The 27,005-nt window shown below is 37.4% G+C and overlaps 1 protein-coding gene across 1 annotated transcript in view; it reads left to right on the top strand.

Moving 5' to 3' along the window:
* Window positions 1–27,005, top strand: part of ZNF385D (zinc finger protein 385D) — a 308,681-nt gene that overhangs the window by 248,131 nt on the left and 33,545 nt on the right. The window contains exons 4-5 of the mRNA XM_063450693.1: window positions 14,808–15,029; window positions 25,702–25,880. Coding sequence (XP_063306763.1) covers window positions 14,808–15,029; window positions 25,702–25,880 — 401 coding nt within the window. The remainder of the gene's footprint in view (window positions 1–14,807; window positions 15,030–25,701; window positions 25,881–27,005) is intronic.

Consider the following 27,005-nt stretch of genomic DNA (forward strand, 5'->3'; position numbering starts at 1 on the left):
CAACTTTCCTTTCTTTCATTTACAAATAACCTAGAACAAAAGAAATTGCCACCGCCAGTAGTATCCAGTTTTTGTAGTGTTCTTAAAAGTAAGGTATATGGCACATTGCAGGAACTATAAAGCATTCAATTTAATTTCCTTAAATCTAACCGGCTAATTCACTAAAGTGAGAATTCAAAGTATGTTTCCAATTTCCAAGGGAAACAGTCCAAGTCTTTAGTCAGCTATGCTTTTAATTTGGCTACCAAGGCCTTATATTTGAAATCCTATTTGAATTCTCATTTAGTAAATAACCTTGTTAGTGTGCCTCTAACTCAGAATGTGTCAACAGATACAAATAATATGTAATGTATAATATTGCGTATAATATAAATTGTATAATATTGCGGACTTGCAGCTGTCTCTCCACCCTCCACACCATAGGCAAGCATTGGAAGGCTAGTGCACGTGTGGCAATCAAAGTGCTGCATTAATGCATCTCCTCATAGAGACAATGCATCTCAGTGGAGCGTTCAACGTTTCCATGCAAAGAGGGGAGATGTCAAATGTCGGTCCTGCAGTGACTAGAGGTTGCCATAGGAGACGAGGTAAAAACGCCCTTTTCTCATCAAAGGCAGTGTTTACACAGCTAAGACTGCAGTGACAGTCTCTTTGCCACAGAACAGCTACATTAAGCGGTAGCTGGTACTTAAAGCATTCCTTTAACCCCTTAAGGACATATGACATGTGTGACATGTCATGATTCCCTTTTATTCCAGAAGTTTGGTCCTTAAGGGGTTAATAAGGGATATTTAAGGTTTTCTTTTTAAAGAAAAGCTAGATAATGGTATTTTACCACTATACAAATATGTACATCGCCATAGCAAAGAACTCTAAAATTATCTGTGCATTAACAGGACTGTATAACGCATGTTATGTAATCCCTTGAAACTTCACAAAAGAAGATTTACCCTGAAGTATATATTTTACAGGGAAAGGTTTGCAGATGCACCATCAATGCTAATGTATTTATAGGGGCGTTGAGTGGAGTAAAGGATTTATTTCCTTTTTAGTTTAATAGGACTTGTTCCAAGGAAGCAGAGCTTTTATTGGCACTTCATGTAGAAAGATTATGATCACTGTTCCCGCTAAGCTGTGCATGCACGCACGCACAAGCACACTTTTGAGGAAGCACACACACAGACAAATGTGAAGCGCACACAGATTTTTGGTCCGTTTTTTAAAACATTTGTAAAAAATTATTTTAAAAAGTTTTTGGCCACCGCCAGAGCCTCCGTATTATTATGTGGGTGGGGGTTGGGAGGGCATCACAGAGCCCAATAACTCCTCCTCTGTAGTGAGTGATGCAGGGGCGACGTTGGCATGTTACCACTTCCTCTCTGCTGTTTGCGCTCCCTCTCTAGTGAAGCCAGGAGCTGGAATATGGCATCACTCCATCCCTAGCATCACTACAGAGGGCACGCAAGGGAGCAAAAAGGAAATGGAAAATCTATCCCTCACTGGACCCCAGGGAGAATATCCCCACTGGACCGCAGGGAGACATTCCCCACTCTACTTCATGGAGACATTCCCCGCTGGACCCTAGGGAGAAAATTCCTACTAGACCCCAGGGAGAATATCCTGAATGGACCCCATAAAAAAGATCCCCACTTGAGTCCAGGGAGAAGATCCCCACTGGACCCCATGGAAAAATCCCCACTAGACCCCAGGGAGAATTTGGTTTGTTTCTCCTGTGTGCTTTGGACATATCCCATTATATCAAGATGAATTTTTTGGGTTGTTTTTAAGAAGCATTAATGTATATGTCACCATTTATTGGGCAAAGGGCTCCTTTTGAAAAATCTACGGGAGACATTTTTCGCCATATAATGTTTGCAATTGGTGTCTGCGGGACTGGCTTGTTTCTCCTGTGTGCTTTGGACATACCCCATCATATCAATATTATTTGTTTCTGTTTTCAAGAAGCATTGATGTATATCTTACCATTTATTGGGCAAATAGATAATTTTGCTAATTCTATGGGTGACATGACATCACTCCTTCTCTTTATATACTGTTAGCTTTAAGCATTTATTATGTATTTATCACAATTTATTGGACTGCATTCTCTGTTTCTGCCAAAGTTGGGAAATTAGCATGTTTGCCCAAATAGAGTCAACAATCTACCAATATTAGCTTTTGGCTGAATGAAAGGTCAATTTGTTGTATGAATTAATTTGCTATTTACTGTGGTGAAGCTGAGGCTGGAGCTTTATGGCAAAGTATATAGACAACAAGATGGAAACATTTTCTTGAAAAATTTTAATTGTATGTATGTTGTGCCCCTGTTTCTTTCTATGGACTGTCTGAAAGACCAAAATGGGCATTAACAGAGAGGCTCGTTTGTCTTGTCTTGTGCTGTTGTGTAATTACTTATACTACATTATAATGTCGTAATTACATAGTGTAATGTTATAAACCATGAGAAAGAGGCTGCGCTCTACCAAAATTATATAAAAAAAATTTAAGGTTTACATTCGCACAAGCATTCAGTGAGCACCACATTTTGGATCAGGAAAAATGTTTGCACAAGAGAAAATTTTTGCACACACCAACTAAGAAAATGTAGACGGAACATTTATTATGACCACTTTTGACACCAGGAAGATTGGACATCCCCTAGGCATCTGGCTTAGAAAGAAGGATGAGACTATCAGCACACAAACCACTTATCTTTCCTTTCCCCAGAAAATTTTGAAGTTGCAATTACTACTGGAACATTTATATTGATTCATTATTTTTATTTTTTTGACATCTTATCTTTAGGAGGCTGTTTATCTAAGATTTATTTGATGATGTGACTTAGTATGATACTTAGTGTTACTCTAAACAGTAAATTTTGTTGAATTAAAAATTGTAGTTACTAAATTCAGGTTAAAATACCTGATTTGGAAAACAAACAAAAAAAATATGATTTTCTTTTAGCTACAGTAAAATACCTAAATTAAATAGAACCCAACATTTGCATATTCTATTTTTGCCAGTTTTTGCACCACAATTCACTGCTTAGTGAATAATTCCCTTAATTTCAAAAGGTCTGCATCACAATCAAGATGCTCTTATAACATTATGATATAATTCATTATCACTAAATGCAATCTGACAGTATGTAGCATCTTATAAAACTTTGTCTCATATATCAGTATATATTTTAATAACAATAAATGTACTTGACTTTATTGGGAAACTTTTTGTCAGACTCCAGCTGGCAAAATTGTTTGTTGATTCATTTCATGCTGTTTCTGAATTCTGTTGTTTTTCTAACGTTCTGGATGAATTGTAGTGAAACAAATTAGCCACAAAATCTACTTCAGAATACTAGCAGCACTTGTGATGTCACAGAATTTATTTTCAAAGTAGGAGATTTGAGAAAAACAAAAACTCAGATTCAGCAGATTGTAGCTCTGCTTTGTTGTAGCTTAAATATTTAAAAAAATAAAAATAAATAAAAACACAAATGATATGTGAAAACACTGTTTTAAGACTTGTCAGACAGTAAACACAGCCCACATATTGCTAACAGTTAAAAGGGCTTATTTGATGAATGAAATTTTCCAGTTATTTGACAACTATAAATATAAGACCAAAACAGGACCGTCTCAGATACTTTCTATGCTGGCTTTTTTGTACATGAATTTTACAGCATATTTCTCAATTCATCAATACTTGAATAAAGCTTTCAATACTTTAGATAGTACTGAGTGTTTTGGTTGCTTGTCAAATACCTACATAAAAATATACAATTTCGGGGGGAAAAGCCTGACAGCCGTAATGATGACCGGTCGCACATCTTGAGAGCTCAGAGGAACAAAAAAGCTTATTTTGCTCGCTTCTGCACCACCAACTTGTCCCAGAAATGGGAAAAATCACAGTGGTGAAACAGCCTGTGACTTAGACCGAGATCAGCGTCTGAATTTGGGAGCTGACTTGCGTCCTACACTAGGCTTACTCATGGCAAACACAGGGGATGCAGTCAATCAACATGCTGTTACACAAAACTCATGAAGTCTTTCCAATCATCTTCCTTCCTTCCCCCCCTGCCGGTGAGGGATATCCCGGCAGCATATTCTACTCCTGCTGCAGTGATAAATTATCAGCAAACTCATGCTAGAAATGGTCAACCTGCCAAAACCAGCAGCAACAGTGTGACCAGCACACCTAGCATGGTGGAGGCCATGTGCCCCATTGATAGACAGGTAGTGTTTTCTGGAGCTCTGTCAAGGCTAGACAACCTCTTGGAGAATTTTGACTGAAGTTGCAACTCAGGCTCCTCATGTCTGTCTCACAAGCCCGCTGGCACACTTACCTGTGCGGCATTCCCGGCACCTTCGGGAGCAATATGTAGTCTCCAGTCCTTTGAAGGCGCGACCCTGGCAGCACAGACCTCGACGGTACAAATCAAGATGGGCTAATATCATGCCTGCTCTGAAGCTGCAAGAGAGGGCCCCGGGATTTCCACACAGGGAGCAGGGGCACATGCGGGGAGTTGGAGAGGCGGCCAAAGCATCCTGTCTCCGTATTATCGGCTTTTGTGACACTGAGCCGATGGAACTACACCAACTTACAGGAATGTGTTTTACCAGCTGCTGGTATTGAACTCATGCGATTTTGCTTTCCTTTCCTTCATATTTAGCCTGGTTAAATAGCTCCAGTGTAATGATAATTAACTCTGTTTATTTTTATTATTTTGCCTTTTTTTCTGATTTTCCTCTTCTACTTAAACTTCTGACTGGCAATGATTCTCTTCTGGAGCTCTCACTGATTAACAGTCACTCAGCGTGTTTACCCTGAAAAACATGTTTTTGTACCACAACAACTAAGTTTCATGTCAGTCTAGATAGGCTTTCCCACTGACAAGCATTTGTTTCAATCTCTATGTAGACCAAGTACCTAGCCTGTTCAATTTACTTATCTTTTTATAAAATAGTGCACTTTCTCTATATGCCATGCCAAAGTATCACCTTGTAAGCCATTGAGCCAAGAGTTTCACGATTCTGTTGTGGCATAGCAAATTTGCTTGTATTAACTTACACTGCAACAAATAAAGCATGTAAAATATTATATATATATATATATATATATATATATATATATGTATGTATATATACAGTGGTGTATCCTGGTTTTGTGCTGCCCTAGGCAGGACAAAACTCAGGCGCCCCCCTCCCGCCCGCGCCACCCCCATCCAACCCTTCCCCGGGCCCCCCCACCCCCACCCTTCCCGCCCCGCCTTCTAAATACACACACACACATTCACTTACAGATACGCATACACTAGCTAACAGAAACACACACTCGCTAACAGAAACACACACACACTTACAGACACACTCACTAACAGACACACACTCACTAGCAGATACACACACACTCACACTAACAGACACACACACGCACTAACAGACATACACACACACACACTAACAGACACACACTAACAGACATACACACACACACACACTAACAGACATACACACACACACTAACAGACATACACACACACACACTAACAGACATACACAGACACACTAACAGACAGACACACACACACACCAACAGACATACACACACACACACTAACAGACATACACAGACACACTAACAGACAGACAGACACACACACTAACAGACATACACAGACACACTAACAGACAGACACACACACACTAACACACACACAGACATTCACACACACACTAACAGACATTCACACACACACACACACACATACTCACTCACTCACATATTTAACACATTTTTATTTTTATTTAAAATTTACCCCCCCCCCCAGCCTCCTTACCTTTGGGAATGCTGGGGGGGTCCTATTTCTCCCTGGTGGTCCAGTGGCTGCTGGGCAGTGCTGGCGGGCGGGCTGGCGGCCGGCAAGGGAGCACTTCCTCTGAGCTGTCTGCTCAGCTCCCTCGCGCGCCACACAGTGAGGCTGGGAGGCGGAGCCGGAATATGACATCATATTCCGGCTCCCAGCCTCACTGTGCGGCGCGCGAGGGAGCTGAGCAGACAGCTCAGAGGAAGTGCTCCCTCGCCGGCCGCCCGCCCGCACGCACTGCCCAGCAGACCGCCCAGACGGCATGTCAGTTAGCCGCAAGGCTAACAAGGCATTTGCCCTGGGCGTTTGGGGGCGGCTTTTTTTGCCGCCCCCTGGAAAATGCCGCCCAAGGCAAATGCCTTGTTTGCCTCGCGGCTAATACGCCCCTGTATATATATATATATATATATATACACAATTTCTCATTACATTTAATTTAGTAAACCTTTTTTTAAAGCACAATATCTAAAATAAAAGGGTTATTTAACTTGATTTACATTGCATCTTTTGAATGCAACTAGGTTTCATTCTAGGTTAGTGATTTACTGGGTGATCAAAGAATTGTGGTGAGCTTACAAATATTTAATTTAACCCGAGACAACTTGACTGTATTTGCTAAATTGTAAATGTCAGTATTCAACTCATAAGCTACTTTTTTAGCATATAACCTCCTAAAGAACACATTTTCAATGAAGTTTTAATACATTGTGGGGTCTTTTGCATGCTATATTTATAAAGCATCAATAACATGATATTATGTAATCTCTCTTAATGCATTTTACTGTACAGTGTAGGGGTCCATGAAACGTGCAGCTGATATCCCAGCTTATTCAACTCATTTTAAGCAAGATAAGCCTGGAATGTATTATTTACCAGCAAAATGCAAGCCAATCTGGTGCTAAGAAAGTTAAAGGAAACTTATATAATGAATAATAATGTAGTCTAACATACACACAGACATTAAAAGAATCAACAAACAAACAAACTGAATGTTGCTTCTCTGTAATTGTGACTACATGGACTGGCAATTGATGTCATATTACATAAATCACCTTGGTTACATCTATATATTTTTTTTGCCACAGACCTTAAGGCTGGTTGAGCATCCTATCAGTAGTAAGTGTATTTTTAGAATCCTGTGGTGTTAAGGTTAGTTATAACCCAAACTGATCTGGGTGAATAACAACAATACCAGTTATGCCAGCTTGGCACATGTATGTGCCTGTGATTCACTTTTTGTGTTTATAAACTTTAAATCAAAATATAATTGAATTTTCTTTTTTTTAAGTCGATATTGAACAAATTGTGTTAATGCTTTGACATACATTTCTAAACAAGAAATATCAGTTCACTTAAGTAGGTCATTTTTTACTGGCATAACTGGGACACAAACCGTCAGGTTCCTTGCCCTTCTCTTCAGGTTCATTAAAAAATTCCTCTTGGGTATACAGTAGTGAAGAAAATTGCAAAGGCTAATTACCACCATTCTATTAACGGGGCTTGTCTGTACTGTGTCACAATTCTCAAGTCAAATGTGATAAGGCTAGTTTAGATAGGGACCTTATTTAATCCAACAAAGCCATATTTAATAATTGGAACATATAGAATGCAGTTGTATATATTTCACTGTTAGAATCTTGAAATTATGTCACCGTTTGGACAAGAAAAACACAATGGCAAAAACTCCTTTGCATTTTTCTCTATTGCAAATTACATGGTTTCTAATGTTATTAACCTTTGAAATGTATCATCATATTCAAGTGTAAGGGTCATTTTTCATATAAAGTTGATTGGTGCTGATTTTGTGGCAGACTATTGACTGTCTGAAGGCAAGTCAGTTGCAATATCACCTATTGCAATACACATATACTCTCTGGCTCTTAAAAAGTTGTGTAAAAAAAAAAAGTCAAGTTTAATAGTCCCCAGGATGTTCTAATAACCATTACGGCTGGCTTGCTAGCTTAATACTTTTCCTTCAGCCCATGTGAGGGACTAATATTGGTCTTAAAATTAATATTTTTGGATAAGCTTTTCAAATTATTTAATAATTTTGCGTAAACTTTTAAAATGATTTAATATTTTGAAATATTTGTATTTTTTTAATATACTGATAGTGTATGATATCCTTTTTGGTGTTTTAATATATTTTATTTAAAAATAATTTTCTAAAGGTGTATCCAAAAATATTAAGTCATTTGAAAAGCTTATCCGAAATATTTAATAGAGGCAATAGATGTTTTCAACTGAATCTCCTATCCACTGGTACTCCAAGTGCCATACACAGCTACTGTTTGTCTGATTGAGCATAGCGATTGCTTCAGTATACAGCCTCTGCCACACTGGTTGCTGTTAGAACTAAAGCTGAAGATCAACATTCCAATGGCCACTCATGTATTAAACTTCTGTGTGTGTGACTCAATGTAACAACAAGTAATAGGTGATCTTTTTCTTCAGGGTATTATCTGTATCTCTCTTACAATAGCCTCGTGTCACTAATTAATCATTAGGGATGTGCATGGGCAAAAAATTTGGTTTGGTTCGGAAATTCGGGTAAGTAAAAAATATGCTTCGGCAGTTCGGACCAATAGCATTCGGTTCAGTTTGGCACTTCGGAACTGCTGAACGTCACCACTTCGGAATGTCAGTGCTTTGGAACTTCAGCACTTCAGACATTCGTAAGCATCCAAATGTCCTAATGGCATGACATTCATATGAATGTACAATCGGAATGGAACAAATTGCATATGTCTATTGCTCATTTCATTGGACAGGGAACATTAAACTAGATTGGGCAAGCAAGCATTACATGACACAAAAGGAATTAGCTTATGGGTCAAGATTCCTGTCATCATTCACATAATTTTTCCCCACTCTCTCTTGTTTTGCCACTTTTCAGAAATCCAAATTATTTTGGCACTTCGTAGCTTCGGCACTTCTGAACTACCGAACTTCATCACTTTGGAACTTCGCTGTTTCGGGACTTCAGCACTTCAGACATTCATAAGCATCCGAATGTCTGAATGGCATTAAAAATTCGTTCAAATTTACATTTGGAACGAAACAAATTGCACATGTCTACCATTCATGAAAACATCAGAATTCTAGGCATCTAAATACCCTATATTAGATCAGCTACATCACAGGAGAAAATGCATCACCAAAATTGCACTATAATGAATGTTTCTTATGGAATTAAAGAAACAATATAGCATTGAGATTACAGATGTGTATTCCTAATGCTATAGATCCCTAGCATCGATTTAGGTGACCCCCCTACTGTGAGAGAAACAAGCTGTTCTACTTACCTTTTTTCCCTCACAGCTCCAGTCACTGTAGCTGGTCCTGCCTCTTTGGCTGAGATTTTCAAGATCAATGATTTCAGCCAATTCACTTGATTTCCCATTGGACCACATTGGGAGGCTAGAATGCTTGAACAGCAAAATGCAGACCTGCTCCAGAGAGTTGTCCTCTCTGAGACCATCTGATAGAAATAGCAGAGCTCAATGTTGACCTAAAGTCAGTGCCATGACGAGGATTCCCACATGAACAGCACTGCACAGTGTATGATTTTCCATTGCTCAGTAAGGTCATCACCAGGGTATTGAACTGAAACTTTGCTGTAAATTAGGAAAACTACAGAAAGGTAGGTTTGAAAATCTGAAAAAGTGCTCTTGCATGCACATCTTACATGGCATTCTTTACGACATGTGAAAACAACATCTTTCAGATTTACTTGCTGAGCAGATTTTGTTTTTTAAATAAGTAGTTAACATAACAGTATATTTGACAATTTATATAGTGTGTGTTTGTGGATGTATACCTTTATGTATACATGGAAAAGTTGAGGATGGAATGAAGACTAGATGAATAAAAACAGTGTCTGTGTTCATTGAGATATCTTGTATAGCTTTCTGAGAGAATTGTAGAAACGCAATATTTCAGTTCTGTGTCTAGGGTACATTTTTCTGTCTGGAGGATATGTAGATAATATAGAACTTATTACTGTCCATAAAATATATTGTGTGTGTACATGATGTTATTTAGATGTGTCAAAATTGGAATTAGTTTAAAGACTAGATAAATATGTAAAATAACTTCTCTACTTACCTCACATAGCAAAATAGGAATACAAAATGCATTCATGTTCCATTGTTGTGTTTGTGTTCCCGGATGGGTAGCCCTGGCAGTGTGGCTATTTGTTACAGATGTCGCTTCTTCTTCACTGAGGCTGAAAACGACCTTCATTTTCACAGTACATCTTGGATGAAAAATGCCTTGTGTATAGTGCTGCATGGAACATGCCAAAAAATTACTTGCCTCTAAGCAATTAATAATGAGGCCACAACAAAAAAAAAAATCATGGCACAAAATAAATAAAATAAAAAAAATGAAAAGAAGAACAACGCTAAACCTTGATGTATAGTGCTAACACAATTTAGCTATATGTAAGGTGACCTTAGGGCATACATAATCAGATACATTCTGCAGTATAACATTTTATTTCTTATAACCCTAGTAAATATGGGTGACCATTTATCCCACCTACATATATACATCTCAGTTTTCCAATGGATGGCTTGAATTGTAGATAGATAAAAATTAGGCCAACAAATCAAATGGATTTCATCTCAGAAACTCACACATTCCACTGAGGCATTATTTACTTTACTATCTAAAAATAATTAATCCATGATGATGATGTCCAAAGACCTGTAAATGAAGACATGGTCAATCAGTGCAAAGTTCAGAAGAGGTAGGTAGGAAAGAGAACAGAAGAAGAAAATTAAAGGACTCCAAATATCGATGTACATCTGCTTGGCTGTGTATATCTGGCCCAAATATGTTAAGCTCATGGAGTATGCTGAATTGAATATTCTAAAGTATTTTCCTTTAAACTACAGCCTTCTTCTTATCAAACAATGACTGCAACATTAAATGTTGACCCAATATTTGCTTATGCATTATGCAGGTAATACATTAAAATACTAGCCAAAAAAAAATTACATTAAAAAATAATTTACTTATCTTTTAGACTGTCCCACAAGCACTATTCAGTGAGTCTGTCTTCCGCTTCAGGCAGACTCTTCCTACACAGTATGATACACTCCATACAGGAACATCTTATCTTGGCCTATGGGGACAGATCGTAATCTATAGTTTCCTGTTTGCTAGGTGATTATGTAGTAAGTAGTTAATACCCAAGTGGCAGCTCTTATCACATAGGATGATATGAATGGCTCTTATGTACAGGGGTTCAGTTGATACACAGCATTGTTTACTGTTGAATTGGGCTATAGTGTAGTATTGGCATGCCCTGCCTATGGTTCCGCTCTCTTTTCTGTAGAGCCTTACCTATGTGTGTATGGCATGCATCATTCAGAATTTGTCTGAATAATATATAACTTGTCAAACATGTAATTTAGTAGAAAACTCTCAAAGAGAGCTATAACTTAATAAACTGACAAAGAACTCTGTGTAATTTGCAAGAAGATCAACATTCCAGTGGAAACCTGTAATTAAATCAAAATGCTAATGTAACAATACAGAGCAATTGCACATTGAACAGTATGTCAGGATGTCCCATTTTCAGGTTTGCAGCAAATCCCCCTGTTTCTGTTCTGCCAGATCTATAAATGGAAACCCTGCATTTGCATTTTTGCTTTTTGACCTTGTGCCTTTAAACATGTCATCAATGGATTGAATGCATCCTCAGGTAGCTACTGGATTCCATCAGCCCATTATTACCATGTGTGTAAGATATAATAGAAGACAAGCAGGGACATTACAATAAATCCTTTAATGTACACCTAGAACCATTATCTGAATGCTACATGAAAAATGTAAAATTTGAATAAAGAAAAAAAAAGTATTACTACTGCGTGAGAGTGCCTTTAAACTTTTGTATTTTATATCCTTTAAACATGTATCAATGTAACTGCTTGCACACAATATATCCATTCTTTCAAGCTCACTAGGAAAGCCTTTGATAAGCACGAAAAAAAGTGTCAGTTGTAGATCTGTTTTTGGTCTCAAGCACGATGCAGTAGGGCAGCAGCTGGAAGCTAACAGATGCTTTTATAGTTAACAGAAGCAATACTATATCACCACCTTTTGTATCAGATTAAATTTTATTTAGAGCAGGTTATGAGCTCTAGTACATGTCAGTGATGATTTTGTTTGGGTCACTTATAATATAGTCTCAATTCAAAACAATTCACAATACCAATATGCTTTGTTTAATTGAAAATAACATTAATATTGTTGTCATTATTGCACTGTTTTGTACTTATTGCTATTAAATAAGAATGTTGAGAGTTAGGGGTCATGCTAAGTTTTATAAACAGCTGGAATTTGAGTCCAAAGCAAACGTCAGATACCATTCGTCCTATCTAGTCTGCCTAATTTTCTAAATACTCTCAATAGTCCCTGGCCTTAACTTATATCTATGATAGTTTTATGCCTATCCCAGCTTGCTTAAACTCCCTCACTGTGTTAACCTCTACCACTTTGTAGCGGAGCTCCCTATACCCCGGCTGGGTACCTCCGCTAAAAGGACCCCTTCCTAGCTGTAACAGGGGACAAACTGCAGAACTTCTGCCCACAGTCACTGTGGCTTGACTGGGGCCCTGGAACCACTCCCTCCTCGAGCTGAATGGGGAACTCACTATAGCCACCCCCAGGCACTGGATGACACTCAGTCCTGGGAGCTCTAGTCCTTACAAGAACTTTCCCTGTTGAATCCTCCACACTGGAACAGTGATTAGTGATTAGCCCTTTTCCCTCCAAGTAACCAGATGACACATAGTTCTCGGAGTACAAGCTGAAATACTTTAATGGCAGCCACAACTGGCCTTTTATGCAAGTCCCCATGCAAGGGGCACTCACCCCTGAACTTGATGGTATCCTGAAACAAACTTACACAAAGCAATGACATTGGCCCTCAGATCCATCACACTCCCATACACAATTATACAATCCCTCCCCTATATAGTGAGAAAAATAGAGGTAAGGGCTGCTCCAATTTCTATAACAAAATATAATGAGCAGTGAAAATCACAACATAAAATAAGTAAAAATCACAACACATAAAATAAGTAAAAAATACAAATATCAGCAAAAAAAGTCCAATAAAAAGGATCTTACTCAGATCAAATATAGAATAAGGTGCTTAAACAGGAGTAATATCCTTAATGTCTTTTTCCGGATGAATCCACTCATATGAAAGACAAAAAACAGATAAAAAGAACCAATAGTGCAATATGAATGCTCCAATATATATATATATATAGATAGAATAAATAGGAATAAACTCACATTTAGTAGAGCTATAGCTAGCTCTAGTGTGAAGGGCGCACAGTGGTATAATCTCCGCTTTGGGATATGCTGTGGGTTTCTTCCGCCTGGGGTATGGTACACACTCAGGAAAGAGGGTAAAAAGAGACAACTAATAAAAACAACAGTATATATAATAACTAAAATAGTCCTCACAAGCAAAGAGCAGGCTAACTGCTCCTTGGTAACAGCGCTGGTGGTATGATCCCCACCTTGGATTTCTTGGAGTGCAGGACAATAAAAAAATGCCCAAAATCAAGTGTATAAAAAAGATAGTTGGCACCAGGGAAGTGACCAAAAAATCTTTATTACAATACACAATTTAAAAATCCACAAACGCATTTCGCTTCAGGGCTTTATCAAAATGGGAGATAATTGAGTCAAGCACTATACTAAACTCAATTATCTCCAAACACCAACACTCACATTTTTACAAACACCCGAGAAGTGCCTTAAAATATACAAAAACACCCTAAAAGTTATATCCCCTGATAGCTCCGATATGGGTGACCAACATATCCAAAAATCACCTGGATCAGTTCAGGAGTACAGGAATTTCCTCGAAGTCTTTGACTGACCGCAAGCATGGCACCATGCCCAAAACAGTTCCAGATAATCAGAGCTTGCAGTCTGTCTAGTTCGGTAGTTTTAAAATGAACAAACTACTGAACATAGTCAATAGTCTTACCCTGGAGCTTGTTCCCCTTGTTCGTGGGAACATTTCCACCAAAAGCGCCATTCTAAGTGTTGTAGAACCGAACACAGGTGATCGTGGAAGTCCAGCGGTGTTCAGGAGTTTCAGTGTCTGAAAATAGTTTCATGAACTCGACGACCAAACACCGCTGCCAGTTTTCGTACGAACAAGATGGTCGCCACCTCATGGTCGTTCATAGGAAATGCGGCCACCCAGATGAACACTTAGAACACTGTGGTGGAAATTGCAAAATCCCTAACCATATATTTCAAATACACGAACGGAGACTTTTACATTATATTTCACAGGGTCCATAGTCTGTGGGCAGGAGGTTGGCAAGCAGGCTCCTCCAGGAGCTCTTTGCAAACTCAGGTAAAAAGGGGAGTTTGTCACACACTTCAGCTGTAAGGCTATTCCATGCATCCACTACTCTCTCAGTAACGCAATACTTCCTGATATTATTTTTAAACCTTCGATCCTCTAATATAAGACCATGTCCTCTTGTTGTGGTAGTTTTTCTTCTTTTCATATACTCTCCTCCTTTACTGTGTTGATTCCCTTTACATATTTAAATATCTCTATCATATCCCCCCATCTTGTCTTTCCTCCAAGCTATATATTTGTTTGCAACATTTGTAAATGCCAACCAAACTAAAGTAAAGCTTTGAGGCTTTATGTAATTTAGCTACAATCTTGAATAAACTTTTAAGCATTAAGTAAGAGTTTTTTTAGAACTAATTTTAGGACTCACCAAGAAGGTCCAAGCAAGTGAGTGAGTAGGTAATTAGGATCTTCAAATGCTGGCTTAGCCTGTTTCTGAATGTTGACGATAGATTTGAAGAACACGGTACTCTTCTGTTCCCATAGCAATTGAATACCTTCTAATTAAGCTTATTAATTTATATATTTTCATAGGAATACCAGCAATATCAACTAGTACAACAGTTGAAATACGGAAAATCAGTGTTATGACAACAGAGACCACCTCGAAGTTTGACAAGAAAATCACTCTGGTCACTAGCAACGGCATATGTCCATCTGGTGAGACAGAAGAAGAAAAAGCAAAACGATTGCTGTACTGTTCACTATGCAAGGTTGCCGTTAATTCTGCCTCACAACTAGAGGCACACAACAGTGGTAAGTGTCATACTCTTACCATGCATTTTGTTTTGCCTTCTGAATTCCAAACTAACAAAGTTTAGAACGTGATCATACTTGAATATGTGGGCGTTGTCAGAGTATCAGAGATATGATCAATGCATTGAGATAGAAACAATTCTGCCAATCAGAGAAACACAGTTACACGTTTAACCATTCTAACTTTTCATACATATCATATTTGTTGCAAGAACTTTTCTTTGAAAAAAAAAATAGCATTAATTTGAAACATGGTATAAATAGTTAGCAAAAACAGCAGTTTTGTGTATAGATTGCTTTTCATAAAAAAATTAAAATATAACATTTTGTGCATCTACACAATTTATATTATTAATTTCTTCATCTGTGCTTTATAGAAAAGTCTTGGTAAGAAAACATATTAGACATTATACAGTGTCCTTTATGTTGCACTATTTATTATTTGTGTTCCACTATTTCACATAGGGTCTGAAATTTTAGCATAAAAACAAACACGCAAATCAGCATTTTTTCATACAGCAGAAGTTAAAAATAAAAATGTAAACTAAAGATAAATAAAAATGGTTAAATGGCCTGCTCATAGATATTTGAAAGGACCCTGAAGGAAGTACTAGCAATACAGTGTACTTGAAGTGGCAATACAATAGAAAGAGAATGAGTGTCTGCATTTAACAATAATGCCCATACAAAGCAAATACAGATAAATCATATACATTATATATATATTAGCATTGAACTATTTTTGACATGCTAATGCGATGTTAGGAGTGACATTGTAGAGCTCATTCATACTAACCCCTTCCCTGGCTGTAGGAAAGATATTACCCATTGAAACCTCCTTTATTGTTAGGAAATAGGGTGTAGCTTTAATTTACAGCATACTTGTAGATGTTAAATAAGTAACCATTAGATCCAGCAGAAAAATATGTAAGCATTTTAAGGTACAAATGTTTATACATGATTTTGAAAATGAAGGAATTAAAATATAGACTCTTTCATGATCCTTCAACTTCTGGGATGGATAAAAATCACACTTGGTAATAGGGCAGGTTTACTGGTTCAAATTGTTCAACTCTGCTTTTTTCCTTCCACACTACCACTGGTTGGAAACTTTATATAGTATAGAGAAAAAATGAAAAGCCTCTAGGGGCCAGAAGACTGGGAAGAAAATTCCGAACCCAACTTCCGTGCCCCAAGAGAGACGGTCACCTAGACTGGGTAATAGGGCATAACCCTGAAATTACAAACATGAAAGGGAGAAATTACCCAACTCGGGTGTCTTACAATAAGGCAACCAGATGGGTAGAAGCCCAGTCCAATCTTAAGCTAAACGTAGCAAAAAAACAAAAAACTTTATTAAAGTCTATTAAAAGACTGGGTCAGGATAGTAATAGACAGAGTCCTATAAGGAGAACGATAGCTGCATAGGTAATCAGCTTTCAATAGGCTGATACAATTAGACAGGCCCCTTGCTTATAGGTCGAGGCAGTATGCTAAGCCATGCAGCAATCCGGGAAACAAAACAGCAGTAGGGACAGGAGGGGGGAGAGAAAAAATAAAGTAAATAATCTCACACACAAATCCCCTAAAGTCCTGTGCTAGCCCTTATTCTCCTAAATAACACCTTCGTGGGTGTTCTATTCTAAGACTAGACTAAGTCCATACAAATATAGCCCCAGTTAAATCACTAAACGAACATAAGTGCAAAAAGGTGCTGAAGTGCTCAAGTAAGTGAAGACAGACTGAACCCGACGCGCGTTTCGGCGTAACCATACGCCGTCATCAGGGGTATCAGATACCCCTGATGACGGCGTACGGTTACGCCGAAACGCGCGTCGGGTTCAGTCTGTCTTCACTTACTTGAGCACTTCAGCACCTTTTTGCACTTATGTTCGTTTAGTGATTTAACTGGGGCTATATTTGTATGGACTTAGTCTAGTCTTAGAATAGAACACCCACGAAGGTGTTATTTAGGAGAATAAGGGCTAGCACAGGACTTTAGGGGATTTGTGTGTGAGATTATTTACTTTATTTTTTCTCTCCCCCCTCCTGTCCCTACTGCTGTTTTGTTTCCCGGATTGCTGCATGGCTTAGCATACTGCCTCGACCTATAAGCAAGGGGCCTGTCTAATTGTATCAGCCTATTGAAAGCTGATTACCTACGCAGCTATCGTTCTCCTTATAGGACTCTGTCTATTACTATCCTGACCCAGTCTTTTAATAGACTTTAATAAAGTTTTTTGTTTTTTTGCTACGTTTAGCTTAAGATTGGACTGGGCTTCTACCCATCTGGTTGCCTTATTGTAAGACACCCGAGTTGGGTAATTTCTCCCTTTCAACTTTATATAGTAGGTCGTTAGTTAGTTAACAACTTAACTGAAAAATTCAAGTTAACATAGTTATATTTGGGAAAAAATATCAACCTGACCTAGATTTTTTTCCAGTGTGTGTTTTTACCACAAGGTCACAGGTCAGACCTGACGGCATCCCTATGCAACCCCCATTTAGTAAATAGCAAGTATAACTTTACAATATCAAGTCACATTTCATTTGATATAAACTGCCAATATAAAGGTGATGAGAGATTGAGAGGTATATATATGCACTGCGCAAAAAAATGAAAAACAAAATAGTGTTTGGATGAATTTTACCCATGCCATAATTTAAGGAAAAACTACTTGAACAAACTGAAATTGCACAAAAATGCAACTATTAGTGTACTATAGTGTACTGTACCTCAATTCCTCATCGCTTATAAACTCATATGAGCATAGTCTTCTTTACTTCTAATATCCCCTTTCTATAATTGTAAAGTGTTCAGAAAAAGTTGTCGCTGTGTAAATAATAATAATCAATAATAATGCTATAAAAAAATTAGTTTCTTTTCTATTAATATATAGTATATACCAGGATCTCGTCCTATGCTCAAAGCTAAATGAAAGATGATCAATAAACCAAACAGAAAAAAAAAACCTTATTCTGTTTTATTGCCAAGCCAGTCTCATTGCAGTATAAACTGCTGAAATGAAATGGATTGGGGTTGCATATGTATGCTCCTTTTATCACATATTGTAGCAAATGTATAAGTATAATAATAATATATATATATATATATATATATATATATATATATATAAGAGCCTGTGTACTCCTGCCTCTAGTGGTTAAAAAGCTATTAGCATATATAGAATTATTATGTATTTAAAAGGACACTCCAGCATGCTGAAGAGTGTGTCCTATTTTTTCATTTTACAAAAAGTGAAGATTTCCTATCTCTTAATATTTGTAAAGACCCATCTGTGTTTAAGCAGACAAAACACGTTGACACCTGGGCTGCTTATGTAGAGTAGAACCATGGGAGCTATAAACTATATATACCATATATAAAACCATCCCAATCTGCTATAGAAATTGTGCATTGCATTCACTATGTGATGTATAAGTTGGGCATGAAATCTTGCATAGATCAATTGTCAGTATGATATGTAAATTTTACATTGCTATCATATAATAGACTATCACCATTTTTATGTATAAACTTGACACCCCATGATAAATTTACTGAAAATTGCAGAAAAAAAAGAAAAAAAAAAAAAAAAAGCAACAGAGTTCTTCTCCTTCTGAAAGAGTGTCATTGAGTGATTTGATCCTCTCCTATAGGCCACAGGGGGCAAGTCCACTGACCATATACAGCCCTATTATATGTAGTATGGGGAGTCTATGGACATTGGGACATGTAAACACCACTTTAGGGGAAGTTCAACCCAAGGGGCTCTTTTTTGAGGGCACCATACCAACTTCATCAAATAAAGTGTTTATGGTGCCTAAAAGGTCGCTTGGCATTTTCTTACCTGAAGGAGTTCCAACAGCTGACCGCTCTAGCCAATTAGCTGTGCCCCTGCCTTGTAGCATTGCAGTGATTAGTATCTCCCCATTCATAAAAAAGGTATCTACCTATATAGTGATTTCACCTAAAAAATCTCTATCTATCCTACCTCTCCAGTGTATGCATCATCGTTTTATTACGAACCCTGCTATACTAATAAATAACTGCAAACATTTCTTAATAAGCACATTTTTTCACAAATAAAAAGGAATGTTTCATCATATTAAAATTAAGAACAAAATGTTGCTGCTTTTCCCATCTCAAAAAGAGACACAAATATTTGGATAATGTTCTAAAACACATCATTAATAAATATAAATTCAGGCAAAGACCCGTTTTAGAAGAAACTTATTTGCTTTTGCTGCCAGAAGTATTTCATGTTCTGAAATCCAAAATTACCATCAAAGTGAAGTTATAGATGCAAGGATTTCACTTGTCTTCATATTTTCTTTATGAAATCCCCCCACCACACATATTTTTAGTAGTAGTAGTAGTAGTATTATTTTTGTTAAACATGACTCCCTTTGTTCACAACAATTGAAAAAAAAAATAATTTTTAATTTTTAAAACCTCATTTTTAAATAATTGCAAAGAAATCAAATAGGTGCAGTCAGATTGATAGAATTGCTGGAACATATTTTTTTTCTTTTTCTGGGAATGCTCTGTGTTTCCTCTTTTGCAATACTTTATTCGGGTTAGCAATGAAGTCATAAGCCAAGAAATGCTTCAGTTCTTATTATATATTAAATTCAGACAACATATATGCCTGTTTGAAATATTTTCTGGCTGGCTTTTATGCGCACTTTAGATTTTTATACATAGATCACAAGCGGTATAGTTTCTCAAAACACTTAACATTTAACCCCTTCATGTATACATGCGATTAGTTTCATTTTTATGCATTACATAAAAATAAAATTAAGAAAATTATTAAATGGATACTATAGGCACCTAAACCACTGCAGAACATTGAAGTAGTCTTGGTGCAATTCCACTGTCCCTTGCAGGGTTAAGACTGCCTATAGTGGCTGTCAATCAGACAGGCGCTAGAGGCATTTCCTGCATGCTAGGCAATTTTATGTCACCTAACTGATGCTGGACATCCTCATGCGCTGCATGAGGACATCCAGTATCAGATAAATCTCCAAAGGAAAGCATTGAACTATCAGGTGACGTTGGGGTAGGCGCCGAGGAACATAGACATTGGAATCGGGTAAGTAAAGTAAGGGTTTTTTTTTTTTTACATTCTTTATTTTTCTCAGTATAACAGGAGACATGCAGTGTACAATTTGACACATACATCAGGCTAGAGAAATAATAATATAACACACAAAAAAAACTTCTGCAATAAATCATATGGCAGGGAAGAGTGTACAAAATATTATAGATGAGGTAAGGATTGTGGCATTTAGAGGTATATAACATTTCCAATTGTTCATGACAAAAGGGTTACAGAATACAGAGTTGAGGTTAGGGCTATGTCATTCTAAAATATATAACAAGTCAACCGAGTATTTAGAAATAGCAATATCAGTAATAATCTCCTCTCGCCATTTGATGATAAACTGGTTCATATGAAGAAGAATGCTGTGCATTGGTTAGATGTGATACTCTGTCCCAGATCTTAAGGGTTTTACACTTTTAGGAAGAGAGAGAAAAAGGAAAAAAACAAATGAAAGGGTTTCGGCAAAGAAGAAAGAGAAAAAGTTAGAGAAAGAGGAGAAAGAAGTATAGAAGTGAAAGATCAGATTTGGTCGGGAATGTTAGGGGCGGGGGTAGTGTCTTATGACTTTGCAGTGGGAGTAGTAGGGGTGGGGGCCTTATATAGCCTTGTTTCAATTGCTGAGGAGTAAGGGTTATATATGAGAACGCCTTCTCCTGCACTGCACCTCACAAAGCACCATGATGCCCCCCAAAAAATGAGCAAAAAAAAAAATTACAGGATGCCTGGTTTAAGTTATACAATTATATTTATTGCATTTGGGCATTATGGTGGCATTTTTGGGAGTGTGGAAATTAAATATTCCTTGAACATGCCATAGTCTGATAAATACTTTTTGTTTGCTCTGTATACAGTATATGCTACTATGTTAGTATCTCAGCACCAATGTAACAAACTGCAAAGCAAGTTACTGCATACAATCTCTAACTCTTTATACCCTCAACTAATTTCGGCAAAAATTCAATATATCAATAGAACATTGGTGAGACATATAGATGTATTAACACAATGTCTGTATTGGCCTTGCCTTAGCTCTAGCTTTATATTACTAGTGTCAAATAAATGTAACTGGTATTCAAGTAAGTTTTATTAAAGAAAAAGTAATACAGTGAGAGAATTAGGAATTCAAAGTAAATAAAAAGTGAATTTCAAATTTAAAGGGACACTATAGTCACCAGAACAACTACAGCTTATTGAATTTGTTCTGGTGAGTAGAATCATTACCTTCAGGCTTTTTGCTGTAAACACTGTCTTTTCAGAGAAAATGCAGTCTTTACATTAAAGCCTTGTGATAACTTCCCTGGCCACTCCTCAGATAGCTGTTAGAGATCCTTCCTGGGTCATGGCTGCCTAAAATGCATCCAAACATTCAGTATCTCCTTCCTCTGCATGCAGACACTGAACTTTCCTCATAGAGATTCATTGATTCAATGTATCTCAATAAGGAGATGCTGATTGGCCAGGGCTGTGTTTGAATCATGCTGGCTCTGCCCCTGACCTGCCTCCTTGTCAGTCTCAGCCAATCCTATGGGGAAGCACTGTGATTGGATCAGGCTACCACTTCTGATGATGTCAGCAGACAGCTTGTTTTTTTTTAGGCAAACAGCATGCAGAGTTACAGCTTCAGGCTTGAATATAGTAAGATTTTGCTATATTTATGGAGGCATGAGAGGCCCAGGGGGGCTAGATGGTGGTTTTAACACTATAGGGTCAGGAATACATGTTTGTGTTCCTGACCCTATAGTGATCATTTAAGACCAAAGTAGCTGTACTAGAAACATAGCTGTCTTGGAGAGTGTTTCCACTTCAGCTAATTTCACTTTAAATGTTAAATTCACTTGAATAATAGTGAATAATAATAATAGTGCATAACAGACTAATTCATTGTGAGCAATCAGCAATGCATCCAAATTCTGTAGCTCCAAATTGTCATATGGTTGAATAATGAAACATATACACTTGGAATGAACTATCTACATCACTTGTTTTGGGATTTGTTTTCTTACTGCATCTCCTCTTTTTTTCCTCTATTGGTTACTCTTCTCATTTGATCTGTGAAACAAATGGCACTGCCTATCAGGTAGAGTCAAAATGATGTATATATGTGCAGTTCACTGATAGGTGAATTTTCGTGCCATCTTGCATTGTCCAAATATTTTTTCCCGAAACAATCACATACAAAAAACCTGTCTGAACCAAAACACCACATGAACTAAACCTGAATTGAGTGATCCAAAATGTTTTTGGGTTTTTTTTTTTAGACAAATCAATTTACCCAAACCAAATTTTGTGAATAACCGTGTTGGTTGTTAGTGCATCAACTTATATAATTATATTTCAACTAATGTGCTTGTTTCTCCATGACAAGACCGCTATTATTGCTTGATTTAAAGTTTTTGAAAGCAATTACTTTTTTTTACCAGCCATGTTGTACTAGTGTAATATTCTGTTGTATGATGAAGATGGCACTATAATTGCTCCATTTAAAAAAAATAAAAAATAAAACAGAGCCGGCACCACCGTTAGGCAAACTATGCATTTGTCTAGGGCTCTGGCCTGATGGGGGAGCCAACCGGGATATTTTCTGGTGGGCTTTCCCTGTCCTGAGCCGTAGCACTGGGCGAGCGGCTCTAGAGCCGCCCCCCCTCAGTGCCAGGTCGATTCTCTAGGCGCCTGAAAATGGGGGCGCCCGGAGGAGCCCTGTCATAGGGGGCCCAGGAGGTGGCCATATGGCCAACTCAGGGTGCCCCCGAAGCTGTCCACTTTTCAGTATGGCAGAGGAGGGACCTGCTTTCTCTGCTGGCAGGTGCCTGCTCTGCCAATGAATGCCGGCGGAGGAGAGGAGGCAGGTGGCAGTGTGGGCGGCAAAGGAGGCTCTTCTTGCAGCTTCCAACTCCTCACTCCTGCGCCCTCTATGATGCCGGGAGCTGGAATATGACGTGTATGTCTGTCAGTGAGTGTCTGCCTGTGTGTGTGTGTGTCTGTCAGTGAGTGTGTGAGTGTTTGACTGTCAGTGTGTGTTTGTCAGTGAGTGTCTAACTATGTGTCTGTCAGTGAGTGAGTGTATGTATGTCAGTGAGTGTCTGTGTGTGTCTGTCAGTGAGTTTCTGTGTGTGTCTGTCACTGAGTGAGTTTATGTGTGTCTGTCAGTGAGTGAGTGTGTCTGCCAGTGTGTGTCCAGTGAGGGAGGCACATGAGGGGGCAGCAAAATGGATCTTTGCCTCAGGTGGCAGAAATCCTTGCACCGGCCCTGCTTGAACATGGCATACAAATCAGTTTACTTACACATAAAATGTACAGATATTGAGTCCACTCCAGACGAGCAGGAGTAAAAAGGTGTTTGTGCAGTCTCAATCACTCAGTTAGAAACCACATTTCTTGCCAGTGAAAGAAACAATCTCATCATTACAGCAGAGTAAAAGTCACAGCCACAGCCTATTATATTTCATACAAATGCATCTTATCAACACTTTAGTGACCCATAATAACCTGAAGTAGGTGAAAAGTCTAAAATCCACTTCTCGGGATCCAAATTAAACACAGAAAAGGGTGTTTAAAATCAGAGGCACAGAACAAAGGCCAGCTATTTAATAAATCTTTGGTGCCATACTAAAACATTACAGAATACTTGGCGTATGATAAACCACAACGTTTACATGGAGTCAATTATCTTTGGAAGGATTATAGATAAACTAAACTAATATAAAGAAAGAAAAGCGGAGATTTATGTCTCTGTATTATTACATTTGTATTCATTTTTTGTCCCTGTATGGAACTGTATGTTTTAATACTAAATCTTATGTTTCAGAGTAATGTGATAATATGCTCTCTATGTGGATTTATTTTCAATATTCATGTTGATTCACTAAGAGGAGCTCAAATCAGATACACATGGAAGTGATATTCACTGCTTGGTGATGTGCATTGATTTAAATCTACATATACATCTATATACATTATGGGGCAAGTCTTGCGAGAGACGAGTGTTGCCCAAGCCTCCTAACTGTCCCAATTTTATCAGGACATTCACTATTTCAGGGTCCTGTCCCACCAACCCAACTTTGCTTCCTGGTTTCCTGCTTTTGGGACATCAAGTAACTTTCCTTAGAAAGGGTAACGAGAGTGCATCAACAAGCTCATGCTATACTTACGGACATTTGACCATGCAGAGAGCACTGTAGAATTGCTCTCTGCATTGTCTGAACTTATTGGGCTGGTTTTGCTAATTGGCAGCCAGCCTGGCAAGTATTTATGCCAGACAAACATGCATATTTTTGGGGCAAACCCACCCCTTTTCTAGATGGGATCACCCCCTCTGCAAGTGAAGCAATTCCTGTAACTGGACCCAAAAAGTTGGTGTACAAAACAAAAATATACAAACTTGATGATTCTTATATAAAGTATTTATTTATAATTCCTTGTGTTGAACCTTTAAGACAAAAAATATAAGAACATCTAGTGAGGAACATCTATACACTTAAATATAATCATATAATCAGATAAAATCTTATGGTGTCAAACTTACTGCATTAGAGTGGATTGTGTGTCACTCTTTAAGAGTCCTGGAGGGATCAAGTTCCTTGAGTCCAACTTGATGTTGGGGGTTATTTTTGCCTGCCAGAGCGGTCAGAATCACTGTGTTCTTACTAGCTTTCAACTTATGGGAAGGCATTCATAAAGTCCTTTACTACCTTGAATGCTCAACTGATGTGGCAATAAAGTTAAATAATAATATTCCATTATTGTATTCTGTTTTTTATTTCTTCAATATATTTTTTGTGTGTGTGTGATTTGATTCGGTCTAGTTTTATTTTTAACACTTTTCAGAGTTTATGATGTGGATTTTTTTGTGGAGGGTTGGGGGGTTGGGGCTGAAGAAAGAATATTGATGAAAGAAGACTTCAAATAGTAAATATGGGAAATGTTTTCACCAGTTTTTTTTTATTTCATTTTAGATTTATTTATCCCCCTCATTATTAGTATGAGGATGGTAGGTACTGAGAATCCCTAGCCACTAGGGGTGAAGATACTCCTTTCCTAGACTAATATGTATCTAAATATTTCCTGAACTAATGCATGTCTAAATAATGGGTATCTCCTGGGCCCATAGACAAATGGGACAAGGGGACATAGCATCTTCTGGGCCCTCAAAAGTGCTTATATATAAAGACCCTAGGAGATTTGGCATGTACATTTTTTCTTTAATTTCTTGTGCCATAGGTGAAAGCAGAACATTTATACTGCTCTTTGTATTTTATTGGACATGCTTGCCATATGAGACATTAAATCCTATCCTTTAAAAATATTAATACAATATTTATTTTCCTACTCTAGTAGACTAATATTCTTTAAAATCAATAATTCACAGTGTAATAGCTTTTCACCCACATGAATAGTCACATATGAGCGTTTCCCCCAGTAATTTATATTAATAACAGCGATACAAGATAACAAGTTAAAATGATCATATTGCTTTATTTCTCCTATACAATAGAACCTTTCGTACTAAGAAATTATCTGGATAATAGCTGTCTGAACTTTTTTTATTTCTTTCACACCTGCAGGGACAAAGCACAAAACGATGGTGGAAGCTCGAAATGGAAGTGGTACAATAAAAGCCTTTCCTCGAGCAGGAATAAAAGGCAGAGTGCCTATAAACAAAGGAAGCACAGGCCTGCAAAACAAAACATTTCACTGTGAAATATGTGATGTTCATGTTAACTCCGAAACACAGCTTAAACAGGTGAGGAGTGAGAAAGATTGAAAAAAGTTTAAAAAAAAAAAAAAAAAAAAAGTGTCAGAAAAAGAGTTTTTGATTTGTTTATTTGTTAGTAAAAAAAAATAATGATACAATACATTTTAAGTTTAAGTTAATATGAAACCCTTATGAACATTCAATTTTTTTTTACTCCACGTACTTAACACAATCTGTAGAGAGTATAGTGTGTTTAATTAGAATATTGGAATGTTATGTCTATCCTTGTATTTTATGTCATGTATATTTTTATTTCAAATCATTTGGTCATTTCTTTTCTAGCCCTCTTTCCCCGTTATTAGCTTTCACACTCTTCCTCCCCTCCATGCATGTTATTTGTACACAAAATGTTGGATATTGCATCAGTGCCTATTGTGTGTTTTAGCGCCTTTACAAATTACAAATTTTCTTGGTTTTATTGTATCCGTATTAAAATCACTCGGTAGTATTTACTGCTTGATAAGGACACTTTACATTAGTGCGCTATCCACCATTTTGTGTATTATCTATGTTTACGTGTGAAAATTTGTGATTTAGTGATTGATTTAACGGTGGGATTAGCAACACTGCTTGTTGTGTATTTTTAGCGACTTTATATATTACACACTTTATGGTTTCATGTTATTTGTATGCATACATCTACAGTAACTATGACATTATTTTAATATTTCATTTTAATCCAGTAGACAGTCATTAGGTGGGTTTTCCAGAGAGAGAGGTAGGTTATTCCATAGGTGGAGTGTCTAGTCCCTCCTCTGCATTCCTCATTCTTGACACTTATGATCACATTTTCCCTTCGGTGCTCAGTTCAATAAAAACCACAAGGACACGTGTTATGTATATTTTCATTACGCCATATATGCAATGAAAAGCAATAATAGTATCCATGACCTATTATTTATTTATAATCAATTAATAAATTGTCACATTTTCATATGATGATGCTGCGTTAAATAAAACCACAGGTACAACATACCATTTTGCTGCTGAATTCAAATCTCTGTTTTGGGAGCACAAATAGAAGAATATTAGGAGGATTTAAAAGGGTTACCTGTTGCTAATTCGTACTTAAAAAGCTATCAGCCTACATGTGTAGAATTAGTTCATTTATAT

Source organism: Pelobates fuscus, chromosome 4 (genome assembly GCF_036172605.1).
Source record: "Pelobates fuscus isolate aPelFus1 chromosome 4, aPelFus1.pri, whole genome shotgun sequence".
In the NCBI taxonomy this organism is placed as follows: Eukaryota; Metazoa; Chordata; class Amphibia; order Anura; family Pelobatidae; genus Pelobates; species Pelobates fuscus.